We start from the raw sequence: 15,784 nt of genomic DNA, 5'->3' as shown, positions 1-15,784 counted from the left end.
GTTGCTCTGTACCAGCTTCTGCGAACCTAGCAGTTCAAAAGCACGCCAGTGCAAGTAGATAAATAGGTACCACTGCGGTGGAAAGGTAAACGGCGTTTCCATGGGCTCTGGTTACCATCATGGTGTCCCGTTGTGCCAGAAGCAGTTGAGTCATGCTGGCCACATGTCCCGGAAAGCTGTCTGTGGACAAATGCAGGCTCCCTTGGCCTGAAAGCGAGATGAGCGCCGCAACCCCATAGTCGCCTTTGACTGGACTTAACTGCCCAGGGGTCCTTTACCTTTCACCTAGTGCACCTAGTCTGCCAGGTTTCTCCTTGTCTGAATCCACTGGTTCAGGTTCTGCCTTCCATATACCACCTGCTATAAAACTCAGGAGTCAAGGTCTGAATGAATCTAATGGCCAATGTCATGACATTCATATTTTAAATTAGCGGTTGAGATGTTAACCTACATATTTTCATTGTTTTATATTTGTACTATTTGCCATACTCTAGCTTACAGAGTTTAATTGTAACCTATGTATAAAAAAGGTAAAGGTAAAGGACCCCTGGACAGTCGCATGGAAATGCCGTTTACCTTCCCGCAGCAGCGGTACCTATTTATCTACTTGCACTGGCCTGCTTTGAACTGCTGGGTTGGCAGGAGCTGGGACAGAGCAACAGGAGCTCACCCCATTACGGGGATTTGAACCACCGACCTTTTGATCGTCAAGCCCAAGAGGCTCAGTGGTTTAGACCCCAGTGCCTTTTTTAAGGCAGTTTAAAGGTAAAGGTAAAGGGACCCCTGACCGTTAGGTCCAGTCGTGGCCGACTCTGGGGTTGCGGCGCTCATCTCACTTTATTGGCCGAGGGAGCCAGCGTACAGCTTCCGGGTCATGTGGCCAGCATGACTAAGCACTTCTGGTGAACCAAAGCAGTGCACGGAAACGCCGTTTACCTTCCCACCGGAGCAGTACCTATTTATCTACTTGCACTTTGACGTGCTTTCGAACTGCTAGGTTGGCAGGAGCAGGGACTGAGCAACGGGAGCTCACCTCATTGCGGGGGTTTGAACCGCCGACCTTCTGATCGGCAAGTCCTAGGCTCTGTGGTTTAACCCACAGCGCCACCCGTTTACTACACCTTAAAACAATCCAGAATAAAACATTACAGAAGAAAGTCAAATGTAAAGTTTTGTTAGTTTTCTCCCAGTTCTCCAGTCTGCTAAATTCCCCTTTGCAGCTTGTCGATACCCTTCTTAAAATGGGTTGCCCAGAACCTGACAGGGGACTCCAGGTACAGACTGAGCAAGACAGAATAGAGCAGTTCTGTGACTTCCCTTGATCGGGACACTAGACTTCTGTTGACGCAGCCTGGAATAGCATTAGATCTTTTTGTTGTGCCCCTCCCCTCTCTACGAGGGGTTGTGTTTCCAGGAGGGTGGGGGGTGCAAGTGCTCCTCTGCTAAATGGCCTTCTCGGTGCTCAGAGATGGCCTGACCTAGATTTCCCTCTGCTTGCTTCAAACTGGTTATTTCACCGGGCAATAATAGCCCAATCTCCCACGCGGAGAGGACGCCAGAGGGATCCTATTTGCTTCTCCACTGGGCTTTTTAGGAGCAAATGGCTCTTGCTTGCGATTCTCCCAAATGGCAATAACGGGACTTTCTTTTTGTAAAAATAAATTATTATATATATTTTTTTGCTTTTACAAGTCCTGAAAAAGTGGCGATGCAGCAATCTTTTCTGCTGACTCAGCTCCCAAGGAGATGCCTTTGTTCTTTATGTCCATTAGGGGAGCTGCTGCGTTTAGGGTCACGAGCAAACTTCAGCAGGGACTTTCTTAAAGAGACAGATCACCTGAGAAGAGGCAGGGAGGGAGGAAGCACGAATTTTGGAAGGCTCAGGGCAGATAAAAGAAAGTCCTTCCCGCAGAGCAGAGTTAAACTGTGGAACTCACTTTCACAGGAGGCAATGATAACCACCAACCTGGACGACTTTAAATTCAGGGAGGAGAGGGCTATTGATGGTTCCTAGCCAGGGGATGCGGGTGGCGCTGTGGGTTAAACAACAGAGCCTATGACTTTCTGATCAGAAGGTTGGCGGTTCGAATCCCCGTGACGGGATGAGCTCCCATTGCTCTGTCCCAGCTCTTGCCAATCTAGCAGTTCGAAAGCACGTCAAAGTGCAAGTAGATAGATAGGTACCACTCCAGCGGAAAGGTAAACGGCGTTTCCGTGTGCTGCTCTGGTTTGCCAGAAGCGGCTTAGTCATGCTGGCCACATGACCTGGAAGCTGTACGCCGGCTCCCTTGGCCAGTAAAGCAAGATGAGCGCCGCAACCCCAGAGGCGGTCACGACTGGACCTAATGGTCAGGGGTCCCTTTACCTTTACCCTTTACCCTTTACCCTTTTAACCCCCTTTACCCTTTACCCTGTAAGCTCTACCCTTTACCCTTTTTACCTTTTTACTCTTTTTACCCTTTTTACTCTTTACCCTTTCACCTTTACCCTTTCACCTTTACCCTTTACCCCTTAACCTTTACCCTTTTTACCCTTTTTACCCTTTTTACCCTTTTTACCCCTTTACCCTTTACCCTTTAACCTTTAACCTTCACCCCTCATCATTTAACCTTTACCCTTTAACCTTTAACCTTTACCCTTTAACCTTTACCCTTCACCCTTTTACCCCCTTTGCCCTTTCTACTCCCTTTACCCTTTACCCTTTAACCTTTAACTTTTAACCTTTAACCTGCAACCTTCAACCTCCGACCTTCGACCTTTGACCTTTAACCTTTTACCCTTTAGCCTTTTCACCCCCTTTACCCTTTTTACCCTTTCAACTTTACCCTTTACCCTTTACCTTTAGCTATGCTTTGCTGGCCGGACCCAGCAGGCTCTGCTTATGTTCTCAATACAGGTATGGCTAAGATGCTGCTAGACTCCAGTTCCCATCAGCCCACAGTCCAGGGCTTACCCATTCACAACAATGGAGGCAAAATTCAATTCAGCTCGCATTTAAAGCCCCAGCCACTTAATTTTTATGCTTCAAAACCGTGCAGCGACTGAAACGCGGCTGATCTTTCGGAATTCGCACATCTCCGAATTTTGCAAACCCTGTTACACCAGCCGAGCCTCATAATCCAGGAATGCATATATACTTTTTGCTCGGGCAAAGCGTGCCCGAAAACACATCTCTTCACAAAACCAACCTACAAAAATGTGCTATAATTAGGCAAAATTGCTTTGTAAATAATTGCCTTGGATATCAGCCAAAAACTGCATGCAGGAAAAGGGAGAGAAAAGTGTCCGTTAGGAGAAATCTGTGCCAAAATCCTCATGAATATTCATGGGGATTTTAAAATTAAAGACAATTCAAACTAATGCGGAGAGACGGTAGAGCTTAAATTGAAGGTGGAGAAGGGAGAGGTTCCCCAAGATTGGCATTTTTGCCCATGTCTGATCTAGAACCCTCCTTTTTTAACTGTGCATTGCTCTAGAACTGATAGGACAGCCAAACTGAACTACCTGAAAGGCTGTCCCATGAAGGATGGAGCAAGCTTGTTTTCCTACTGTTCCAGGGCGCAGGACCTGAACCAACAAATTAAGGGCCAGAAAGGAGAGCTCCCCTAAACAATAGGAAGAACTTTCTGATGGACTCATAGAATCGTAGAATTTGGATGGACCCCAAGGGTCATCTAGTCCAACCCCCTGCAATGCAGGAATCTCAGATAATAATAATAATAATAATAATAATAATAATAATAATAATAATAATAATATATTATTTATACCCTGCCCATTAGGCTGGGTTTCCCCAGCCACTCTGGGTGGCTTCCAACAAGTATTAAAATACAGTAGTCTGTTAAACATTAAAAGCTTCCCTAAACAGGGCTGACTTCAGATGTCTTCTAAAAGTCTGGTAGTTGTTTTTCTCTTTGACATCTGGTGGGAGGGCGTTCCACAGGGACTTGGCTTCTCACAGTGAGGGAACCACCAGAAGGCCCTCGGAGCTAGACCTCAGTGTCTGGGCAGAACGATGGGGGTGGAGATGCTCCTTCAGGGATACTGGACCATCCAACCTCTGCTTAAAAACCTCCAAGTCCACAAACTCCCGACGGAGTTTGTTCCACTGTCAGAAAGCTCTTAACAGGCAAAGCATGGGCTTTGCACAGGCTCTACTGCTGAGCTACCGCCCTTTCCTTAAAAATAAAGCGGGTTTCTAGTCCTCATCATTCTAAACAAGATGCTGACTGTAATAGGAAACGACACGGCCTTTGCCCATCTAGCTCTGTATTGTCTAAATCGGCCTTTCTCAACCTGTGGGTCCCCAGATGTTGTTGAACTACAACTCCCATCACCTCTAGTTAGCAAGGCCAGAGCTCAGGAATGATGGGAATTGTAGTCCAACAATATCTGGGGACCCACAGGTTGAGAACCGCTGGAGGGACCGGCAGCATCTTTTCTAGGGATATTCACATTCTTATGTGGTGATGCCTGGGATTCAAGCTGGGTCCTTCTGCATGCAAGGCAGGGATCCAGCCTCTGAGCTACACCCTTCCCTTAAGTCGCAGAGATATGGGAAGCTGCTTTCTACTGACTCAGTCGATCTTCCTCTACTGTCTACACTGGCTGGCAGTGTCTCTGCTGCATTCATCAGAGTATTTTCCCAGTCTTACCTGGAGATGCTGTTGGGGGTTGGGACCTTCTGTATGCAAGGCAGATGCACTCCTCCGCCTGTGACCCTTTCTTCTATGAAAGCATACAGTGTGTGTGTGTGTGTGTGTGTGCAGCAGGTCTCCAGTCTTCCAAGAGGCCGGAGAGTGATGCTGTCGAATGATGAAAGATCACTTCGCCTATTAGACGACTGGCTTCAGACCAAGGTGTCCATTAATTAACCAGTTGGGATTATGGATAGTTACTTAGAGTGGCACCTTAAGGAAGGTGCTTTGTGAAAGTGAAGGTGACCGCGTCGTGGGTGGGTGCCTTTCTCTGCAATTTTATTTTATTTTTTTGCGGGGAGAGGGAAGGCCTTGATGTTGCTTCTGGGCCTCAGTTGCCTGAAATGCACATGTTCCTATCCAAAATGAGAGCTCCTCTGAGCAACTGCAGAGCGCGTTTCCCAGGTCTAGCAGGTTCGGAGGGTTGCAAGAAGCGTTCAGCAGCCCCTCCAAGTGCCCCTATTTTCCAGGGGCAGTCCTGGGTTTACAGAAGCCGTCCTGGTTTCTGATTTGATCCCAGAATGTCCCACTTTTCTGTAAAGGTAAAGGGACCCCTGAGCATTAGGTCCAGTCATGGCCGACTCTGGGGTTGCGGCGCTCATCTCGCTTTATGGGCCGAGGGAGCCGGCGTACAGCTTCCGGGTCATGTGGCCAGCATGACTAAAGCGCTTCTGGCGAACCAGAGCAGCGCACGGAAACACCGTTTACCTTCCCGCCGGAGTGGTACCTATTTATCTACTTGCACTTTGACGTGCTTTTGAACTGCTAGGTTGGCAGGAGCAGGAACCGAGCAACGGGAGCTCACCCCATCACGGGGATTCGAACCACCGACCTTCTGATCGGCAAGTCCTAGGCTCTGTGGTTTAACCCACAGTGCAACCCACGTCCCTTAGGATGTGCCTATTTTCATCAGAGAAATGTCACAGAGTATGGAACTGTGAGATCCCACCCCAAGCCAAAGAGATAAGTAACTGCACAACCTTTAGAAGACATCTGAAGGCAGCCCTGTATAGGGAATCTTTTAAATCTTTTATTATGTTTTTATATATGTTGGAAGCCGCCCACAGTGGCTGGGGCAACCCAATCAGATGGGCTGTGTATTATTATTATTATTATTATTATTATTATTATTATTATTATTATTATTATTTATTATTAGAATAGGACTATCTTCACTGGAGAAATCTTGGAGGGTATGTGTTCAGGATGGAGGTGGAACTGTCTGACACTGAGCTAGATAGACCCAAGAGCCAGAATCCGTCAAAAGCAGTTTCCTACATCAATTCCTAGAACTGAGCAGAAGAGATGGGAATGCATGTGGCTGCTTTTGTTCATGCAGAACATGGGACATTGGCCCATCTAGCTGAGCATTACCTGCACTGACTGGCAGCAGCTCTCCAGGAACCATTGGCCTGATCCTGCAGGCAGTTATTGTGTTCTTCCAGGCCTGTGCATGTGAACAAACCTTCACATACACACTGCCACCACCAAGCTGCTTGCTCAAGCAATCTCTGTTTTCCCCTGATTGTGATGATGGTGGTGGGAGGCTGTTGGCACCTCCTCTGCCTTGGCACCTTCCGTCAGCCGAAGTTTGATGCCTCGTCAATACTAATATGACTTTTTACGCCTCCCTTGCTGCCCGGCGGGATTTATGGGAGCGCTGTTTTTATATAGACATTTCGAGGTACATAAATGCCGCCGTTCCCGCCGTGGGTAGGGTTGTGTCAGCGTTTTCAATATAATATTCTGGGTTTTATAATGCAGGCAATAAAAGATGGTCGCGCCGAGCCGGAATGCTGCGCAGCGGAGCCTCAGTCCCAGGGAAGGGGGTGGTGGAATACGCTGTATTTCTGTTCTAGAGAGAGGGGGGAGAGAGTTTGCGGGCGATTGATTTGTGGGTGTCATCTACATCTAGTTAGAGTGGGGAAGACGGTGACTCAAACTCGCAGCCTTAAAAAGTGAAGGGGGCTCCCATCTGGGGAGAGGCCTCAGCATTTGAGGCTTTTTAGTTTAGAGAAAGGGCGGGGGAAGAGGCGACCTGATGTAAAGTTATGCGTCGCAACCCTGAAACTCCAATGGAGCTGAATGTGGGAAGATTCAGTCCTTCTTCGCACAGCGCAGAGTTAAACTATGGAACTCTCTGCCACAGGAGGCAGGGATGCCCACCAGCTTAGTAAAGGTAAAGGGACCCCTGACCATTAGGTCCAGTCATGGCCGACTCTGGGGTTGCGGCGCTCATCTCGCTTTACAGTGGTACCTCAGGTTAAGTACTTAATTCGTTCTGGAGGTCCGTTCTTAACCTGAAACTGTTCTTAACCTGAAGCACCACTTTAGCTAATGGGGCCTCCCACTGCTACCGTGCCGCTGCTGCACGATTTGTGTTCTCATCCTGAAGCAAAGTTCTTAACCTGAAGCACTATTTCTGGGTTCGTGGAGCCTGTAACCTGAAGCGTATGTAACTTGAAGCGTATGTAACCCGAGGTACCACTGTATTGGTGAGGGAGCCGGCATACAGCTTCTGGGTCATGTGGCCAGCATGACTAAGCCGCTTCTGGCGAACCAGAGTAGTGCACAGAAAGGCCGTTTACCTTCCCGCCAGAGCGGTACCTATTTATCTACTTGCACTTTGACGTGCTTTTGAATTGCCAGGTTGGCAGGAGCAGGGACCGAGCAACGGGAGCTCACCCTGTCACGGGGATTCGAACCGCCGACCTTCTTATCGGCAAGTCCTAGGCTCTGTGGTTTAACGCACAGCGCTACCCATGTCCCACGTACCAACTTAGATGACTTTAAAAGGATTAGACAGATTCACAGAGGAGAGGGCTACTAGCCACAATGGCCATATTCTGCCCCCCATATTCTGCTTCTGAATACCCGTTGCTGTAAACACAGATAGGAGGGCAGAGTGAAATTGTGCTCAAACCCCGCTTGCAGGTTTCCCCCTTTGGCCTGATCCAGCAGCCCGGGACCTTTGCATGCTGTTACATCAATTCGTCACATAAATCAAGATGCACACTAACATCTTTTGTAGGTGGAAGCAGGCAGCCGGATCATTTTCTTTTTGAAAAATGTTGTTTTATGATATGTTTTATGATACTTTTACGACTTCGTGTTTTTGTACTGTAAACCGCCCTAGTCATCTTTGTATTAAAAAAACTGGTACAGAAATCGAATAAAACGGTCGATAGTAAGGGTGTTTCGCAGGAGCCAGAGAGAAGCCAGCGAGTGGGTTACTTAGAGGGGGTTGACTTGACCCCCCATTTATCCCCATGTCATTTTTTTGCTGTTTCTCAAGCTCACCTGCAAACTGGCAGGCTTTTCTGTCATCAGGGACAGTGGCAGAACATCTGCTTAATTTGTTCCAGAGGTCCATTCTAAACCTGAAACTGTTCTTAACCTGAGGTACCGCTTTAGCTAATGGGGCCTCCCGCTGCCGCCGCACCACCGCCGCACGATTTCTGTTCTCATCCTGAAGCAAAGTTCTTAACCCGAGGTACTATTTCCAGGTTAGCAGAGTCTGTAACCTGAAGCATCTGTAACCCAAGGTACCACTGTATTCTTACAGAAGGACTTCAAAGCTGCGGTCTACCTCTTGGATTGGTTCAGACATCTAACCAAAGCGGCCAAATCATGTGGACTAGCAGCCAGATTTTTTTTACCTTGTAACTTTACTAGTTGAACTCAGATCAAGAAGTTTTGCTGTCCCTAGGCCACTTGCTGCTTCCCGGCCTGCCTCACAAGGCTGTTGTGAGGAGGAGACAGGAGAGGGGCACAACTTCTAGGAAGAAAGAGCAGTATACAAGCGTGATAACTGATCTGGGCCTCCGAGCAGTTTCCAGTTAAGAATTCCTCTGAATGGGGGTTGGTCCTTAGTTTTGTTTTTGTGATTTGTGGGATGGCTAATACAGTGGTACTTCAGGTTACAGGCGCTTCAGGTTACAGGCGCTTCAGGTTCTGCTAACCCAGAAATAGTACCTTGGGTTAAAAACTTTGCTTCAGGATGAGAACAGAAATCGTGCAGTGGTGGCGCGGCAGCAGCAGGAGGCCCCATTAGCTAAAGTGGTGCTTCAGGTTAAGAACAGTTTCAGGACCTCCAGAACAAATTAAGTACCAAACCCAAGGTATAATAATAATAATAATAATAATAATAATAATAATAATAATAATAATAATTTAAATTTATATCCCGCCAATCTGGCTTGGTTTCCGCAGCCACTCTGGGCGGCTTCCAACATATAAAACATAAAACATCAAACATTTAAAAAGCCAAGATATCCTATACAAACAATATGCAAACCAATAAATCAATAAAAACCAATAACAATAATAATAAACAGTTTGCAGTTATATACCCAAATTAACTAATTAACTAATTAATTTCCAGTTCACCAAGTTACGCCAATGACGTCTCTCTCATTCTCCCATGAGGTTTCCTAACAACTCTTCCTTCCTTCCTTCCTTCCTTCCTTCCTTCCTTCCTTCCTTCCTTCCTTCCTTCCTTCCTTCCTCTTTCTTTCTTTCTTTCTTTCTTTCTTTCTTTCTTTCTTTCTTTCTTTCTTTCTTTCTTTCTTTCTTTCTTTCTTTCTTTCTTTCTTTCTTTCTTTCTTTCTTTCTTTCTTTCTTTCTTTCTTTCTTTCTTTCTAGTATTTGGCCACCTGCAATTCCAGAAACAGCCCGGTGTAAAAATGCCACCTTTGTTTTATGGGCTGGATTGCAGTCGGCCACCACACTTGCCTACATGGTGAATGAGGGGAAAGTTTGACGATCGCAGGCGATTGCTGCTACAGTATTGATAAGAAAGGAGGGCAGAGAAGGGTTGTATAGTAACAAAACATCCCTGGTAGTTTGGCTATTTGGGTGGAAATGGAATTGGGGGGAAAGCATTTGCTGTATTAAAGAGATTAGGGGTTTGGGGAGCCTCTTTTGGCCTGAGGGCCACATTCTATCCTGTGCAGCCATCCAGGGGCCAGAGGCAAAACCAGAGCGACTGATAGGAGCCATATTGATGTTGGCTAGCCCTGCCTTATGACAGAGGCATGTATGAGTCTGCCTTACAAAAGAGTCCATCTATCCCATTAATGTCTGCACTGGCTGGCAGCAACGGCTTTCCGGGTTTTCAGGTGGGGGTCTTCTTCCCCAAGGCCTGCCTCAAGATGCAGTGGGGGGTGTGTGAACCTGGTTCCTTTCTTGTGGGGTGTGAAATAAGAATATTGAGGGGTCCCTTCAAGGCAGGGGTCAGGAAACCTTTTCAGCAGGGGGGCGGTCCACTGTCCCTCAGATCTTGTGGGGGGCCGGACTATATTTTGGGGGGGAAATGAACAAATTCCTATGCACCACAAATAACCCAGAGATGCATTTTAAATAAAAGCACACATTCCACTCATGTAAAAATACCAGGCAGGCCCCACAAATAACCCAGAGATGTATTTTAAATAAAAGGACATGTTCTTTTTTATATATATAATATTTATTAAAGATTTTCTTAATACAATAAAGAAGAAAAAACAAAAGAACAACAAAAAAGGAAAAAAGAAAAAGCACTTACACCTTATACAAAAAGCATACCACAACCAAATCAATTAGATAATAACCATATTTTCTTCGCTTTTTGGACTTCCTCACATCTCTCGTTCCTGCGTTCCTGGTTTATAAAACTTTAACCAGCAATTTATCACCTTGTTTCAATTCTTATTTTATAATTTTCCAATATTGTATCCTTAACTTTAGATACTTTTATCCAAACCTTAAATACTTAACTTAGACATAATATTTATGCAAAATTTATCTTTTCTTAAAAAGGACATGTTCTACTCATGTAAAAACACGCTGATTCCCGGACCATCCGCAGGCTGGATTTAGACAGCGATTGGGCTGGATCCAGCCGCCGGGCCTTAGTTTGCTTACTCATGCTTCAAGGGGGTCAGTTTCTTAAAGAAGACTGCACCTTCGGAGAGAGCATTCCTTTTAAGGCTCAAACAGGTCAGGAAATGAACAGAGACCAGACCAGGATATATGAAAGCAAAGTGGCTATAAGCCTGATCTTTATTAAAGGGTGCTCCCCCACAGGAGAGACGAGGTGGACCAAGGAGAAAGGTGTGCAAGCCCTTATATAGACTTTGAAATTGCCCACCCTGGAGCTCAAGACCACCCCCAGAAACATCATACATACATCACAGAAGGGGTGTAGCCCAAGGCCACCCCCCAGGTGCATCAGAGACGGAGCGGACTACAACAGAAATCTGAGTGCGTTGTTTTTTCTCCTCTCTGCCAGGTTACCTGATTGGATTACCTGGGCATCCTGGCCACTCTTTTGTTATGGTAACTACTCAGCTCCTGTCTCCAGGTCACAGGCTCACCCTATTCATATCTTAAATGTGCCCTTGAGACAGGGTTTGTGATCAGAGGGACAATGGCTCCCCATTTCCTTCGACCTTGCAGAGAAATATATGAGGTCAATTTGGGAGAGAGAAAATGCTTTCAGGACTTTTCTGTGGGTTTCAGACATGTGGTCTATACGTATTTGTATGTGCTTGCTTGGTACATTTATGAACATCTATTTTTTTAAATATATAAGACCTTAAAATTCTTATAACAGGTGCATGGGCCCTGCCACAAAGCAGTGGCCCTTTCCTGAAAAACAAAACAAGTTTCTAGTCCTTGTTGTTCCGTGTAAAAAAGGCTGGTTGAAAAAGGGAGCTGCCCTCTGCCTGGGATTTATTGGGGTTGTGCTGAGCCTCAGAAGGGCTTGTAAAAGCCTGACATGCCAGAGGGGGAGAGAACAACTGGAACCTGAAAAGCCGGTGAATTAAATTCTGAGGTAATTGCATCTTTGTGAGTCCATCGCTGCAGTCAGTTTGTTCGCCTGCTTCCATTCCACTTGCTGAATGACGCCCCCCACCCTTCCCTAAAAAGCCCAGAAAGGATGTGCGCAGGTGGACTTCTTGGGATCTGCAACAGCGAAAATCCATTTCCCCTTCTCTTCCCCTCCCTCCGCTCTTAAGCAAAAATTGAATTCTGATAGCTTGGATGCCAGCTTCTTGCTGCTGCCATGGATTTGCAAACAAGCAATGGATTTGTGGGCGTCTCTGCTTCTGGATCTCTCCATGGCAGGGAGAGCAGAAAAGAGTTGACTGGTGTGGCTGCCCGAAAAGGACAGCTTATCAGATTCCCCTGAGTCGGGTGAGGCGATCTAGTACACAGAGGTGACAGACCGCCATCCTAATGGCGAATTCGGGCAGCTGAGTGCTGATCCGTTTGAGCATCACATAAGAACCTAGAAGGGGGCTGTTGGAAGCAGAGGTATCTCAGTAGGTGCAGAGAACTCACTTTGCCTCCAGAAAGCCCCAAATTTAATCCCCAGCAGCAATGCAGTCATTTTGGACTCACAGCTGTCCGTGGAAGCGTGGGTCAATTCTGTGTCCAGAGCGGTTGTCTACCAGCTCCATCTGGTACGCAGGCTGAGACCCTACCTGCCCGCAGACTGTCTCGCCAGAGTGGTGCATGCTCTAGTTATCTCCCACTTGGACTACTGCAATGCGCTCTATGTGGGGCTACCTTTGAAGGTGACCCAGAAACTGCAACAAATCCAGAATGCGGCAGCCAGACAGGTGACTGGGAGCGGCTGCCGAGACCACATAATACCGGTCTTGAAAGACCTACATTGGCTCCCAGTACGTTTCTGAGCACAATTCAAAGTGTTGGTGCTGACCTTTAAAAGCCCTAAATGGCCACGGCCCAGTATACCTGAAGGAGCGTCTCCACCCCCATCGCCCAGCACGGACACTGAGGTCCAGCACTGAGGGCCTTCTGGCGGTTTCCTCCCGGCGAGAAGCGAAGTTACAGGGAACCAGACAGAGGGCCTTCTCGGTAGTGGAATGCCCTCCCATCAGATGTCAAGGAAATAAACATCTATCTGGCTTTTAGAAGACATCTGAAAGCAGCAGTTTTTAATGTTTAATGCTGTGTTGTGTTTTTAATATTCTGTTGGGAGCCACCCAGAGTGGCTGGGGAAACCCAGCCAGATGGGTAGGGTATAAGTAATTTATTATTATTATTATTGTTGTTGTTGTTGTTGTTATCACAATAATAATCACAGTGATCACTGCCTCCTGCAGGAAGGCGTTCTGCAGTTTAACTCTGCCCTGCATAGAGGTCTTCCTTGAGAGGTTGTGGACTCTCTTTCCTTAAAGGCTTTTAAGCAGAGGTTGGATGGCCATCTATCAGGGAAGTGGGGTATAAATAACAAAATGATGATGATGATTACAGTACAACAATAATCCTTTGCAACTGTGTGAAGAGGGTTACCGGTCCAGAAGGGCCTGATCCAGCCACAAGGCTCTCCTGACCTTGTGTTCTTCCCTTCCTTGCAGCAAACGTTTGAGGCCCACCCGGAGGAAGAAGCAAGCGTCACCCACATGATCAAGGCGGGCAGTGGCGTGTGGATGGCCTTCTCCTGTGGCTCCTCCGTCCGGCTCTTCCACACCGAAACGCTTGAGCATCTGCAGGAGATCAACATCGCCACGCGGACCACTTTTGCCCTGCCAGGTAGGCAGGGGACCACCAAGAGTGACAATAGCTCTGGATATTCCTGGCCTGGCAGCCAAAATTGGCATCTCTGTGAGGCCATGCATGTCTGGGAGGGACAACTAAGTTTTACTCATTGAAATTACCAGAGGACCTCCTTGAATTTCAGTGGGTTCCTTCCTTCCTTCCTTCCTTCCTTCCTTCCTTCCTTCCTTCCTTCCTTCCTTCCTTCCTTCCTTCCTCGGTGATCCCTCATAGCCGAGTATGATTGTCTTCCATAAACATGGTTTTAACAGTGAGTCCGTAAATGACCGTTGAGGCCAATTCTGGATCCACACATCCTTCCACAGTGGGGACATTGGTTTCCGGGTGGGAGTTGATCACGGCGAGGGTTTGCCAAGCATGCCTTCCTCCGAGTACGTTTCTCCCTTTCGTCCTGATTTCAAGCATCTTCAAAGCCCATGACACCTTCGGTAAAAGCTGTTCTCCAGTTGGAGCGCTTGCAGGCCAGTGTTTCCCAGTTGTCGGTGTTTATACTACATTTTTTTAAGGTTTGCCTTGAGAGAGTCTTTAAACCTCTTTTGTCGACTGTCAGGGAACTTCCATCAGAGCAAGAAACGGAGGCAGGGCTCCCGAGCGATGCTGGAGAGGGGACTAGCAGGGGGGAAGGATTTCAGCGTAACACCCATAGAGAAGAGAGGGAGATGGAGGAATTGGTGACAGGGCTCCAAGACCCTTCACCCGAAACTAGTGGAGAGAGCGCTGGGATGCCCCTGCCTTCCCCTTACTTGCGCAGACGCGTTCCGCGCAGGGAACATAGGAGGAGACTCGGGGTCAAACAGCTTTTATGCTGGAAGAGGTTCAAGAGACGCCCACTCTCGGATTCTGCAAGTGACTAACAGGTCACGGAGGGCGAGCTCTGACCCTAAGCATGGTTGGGCAAGCAAACTAACTAAACTGAAGGCAATTTACGTACAAGTAACCCCTCACAACCATTACATCGACCACCAGCATTACGCTTTCAATTTTTAAGTTTGGAATAGAGCAGTTGCTTTGGAGGATGATAATCAGGCATCCAAACAACATGACCAGTCCAACAAAGTTGATGTTGGAGATTTTACACTGAGTAGGACTAGCGTTAGACATAACCCAGAGAAGCCTTCTCCCAGCTGTTAGAGAATCACTGAGTTGTAGAGTTGGAAAGCACCCAGAGTCTATCTAGCCTCCTGTGATGCAGGAGTCACAGCTAGAGAATCACCGGCAAATGGCCAGCCAGCCTCTGTTCAAAAACCCCCAAGGAAGGAGAGTCCCCTACCTTGCAAGGGAGTCCATTCCACTGTCGAATGGCTCTTATCGTCATCAAGTTAGTTGGAATCTCTTTTCTTGAAATTGGAATCTGTTGCTTCACATCCTACCCACTGGAGCAGCAGAAAACAAGCTTGCTGTGTCTTCCGTGATATTTTGTTGTTGTTTAGTCATTTAGTTGTGTCCGAATCTTTGTGACCCCATGGATCAGAGCATGCCAGGCACTCCTGTCTTCCACTGCCTCCCACAGCTTGGTCAAACTCATGCTGGTAGCTTCGAGAACACTGTCCAACCATCTCGTCCTCTGTCGTCTCCTTCTCTTTGGGCCCTCCATCTTTCCCAACATCAGGGTCTTTTCCAGGGAGTCTTCTCTTCTCATGAGGTGGCCAAAGTATTGGCGCCTCAGCTTCAGGATCTGTCCTTCCAGTGAGCACTCAGGGCTGATTTCCTTCAGAATGGATAGGTTTGATCTTCTTTGTCAGGGAACTGCCATCGGAGCCAGAGGCGGAGGGAAGGCTCCAGAGGGATGCCAGAGAGGGTCCCAGTAGGGAGAGAGGCAGCCCATCTGCTGGGGAAGGAAATCAGCGTAGCACCAGTGGAGAAGGGGGGCAGATGGGGGAATAGGCGAGGGGGCTCCAGGACTCCTCGCCAGAGACCAGTGGGGAGAGCACGGGTCCTCCGCTGCCCACACCCTCCCTGCGCAGAAGACTTCCACGCAGGGAGAGTAGGAGGAGACTTGGCGTCAAAGAACTTCTTTGCTGGAAGAAGTTCAAGAAACGTCCACTGACGGATTCTGCCAGCGATTGAGACAGTCACGGATGGGTGGCTGTCCGGACAGAAAGGGTTCACCCAGGTAACCCAGCCAGGTGTGGCGACAACCTACGCACGAGCAACCCCTAGAACCCTTACATTCTTGCAGTCCATGGGACTCTCAAGAGCCTCCTCCAGCACCAAAATTCAAAAGCATCCATTCTTTGGCGATCAGCCTTCTTCATGGTCCAGCTCTCACTTCCATACATCACTACTGGGAAAACCATAGCTTTAACTATACAGGCCTTTGTCGGCAAGGTGATGTGTCTGATACAGCCCCCCACCAAGAAGATGGCAAAATTTGGTCCTTGGATGGATAGCTCAGCTGGTTAGAGCATGGTGCTGATAATCTCAAGGTTGCAGGTTCGTATGGGGCAGCTGCATATTCCTGCATTGCAGGAGGTTGGGCTAGATGACCGTCAGGGTCCCTTCAAACTCTACACTTATAC

General features: G+C 47.6%; 1 protein-coding gene across 9 annotated transcripts in view; it reads left to right on the top strand.

Moving 5' to 3' along the window:
• The window catches only part of ARHGEF10L (Rho guanine nucleotide exchange factor 10 like), a 131,127-nt gene that overhangs the window by 100,660 nt on the left and 14,683 nt on the right, over window positions 1-15,784 (top strand). For all 9 annotated transcript variants that reach the window (XM_081923454.1, XM_081923453.1, XM_081923452.1 and 6 more), the window contains one exon: window positions 13,067-13,241. In XM_081923454.1, coding sequence (XP_081779580.1) covers window positions 13,067-13,241 — 175 coding nt within the window. The remainder of the gene's footprint in view (window positions 1-13,066; window positions 13,242-15,784) is intronic.

Source organism: Podarcis melisellensis (assembly GCF_964234715.1).
Source record: "Podarcis melisellensis genome assembly, chromosome: 8".
Classification (NCBI taxonomy): domain Eukaryota; kingdom Metazoa; phylum Chordata; class Lepidosauria; order Squamata; family Lacertidae; genus Podarcis; species Podarcis melisellensis.
The sequence above is the reverse complement of the archived record's forward strand: the minus strand, read 5'-3'. Positions and strand labels throughout refer to the sequence as shown.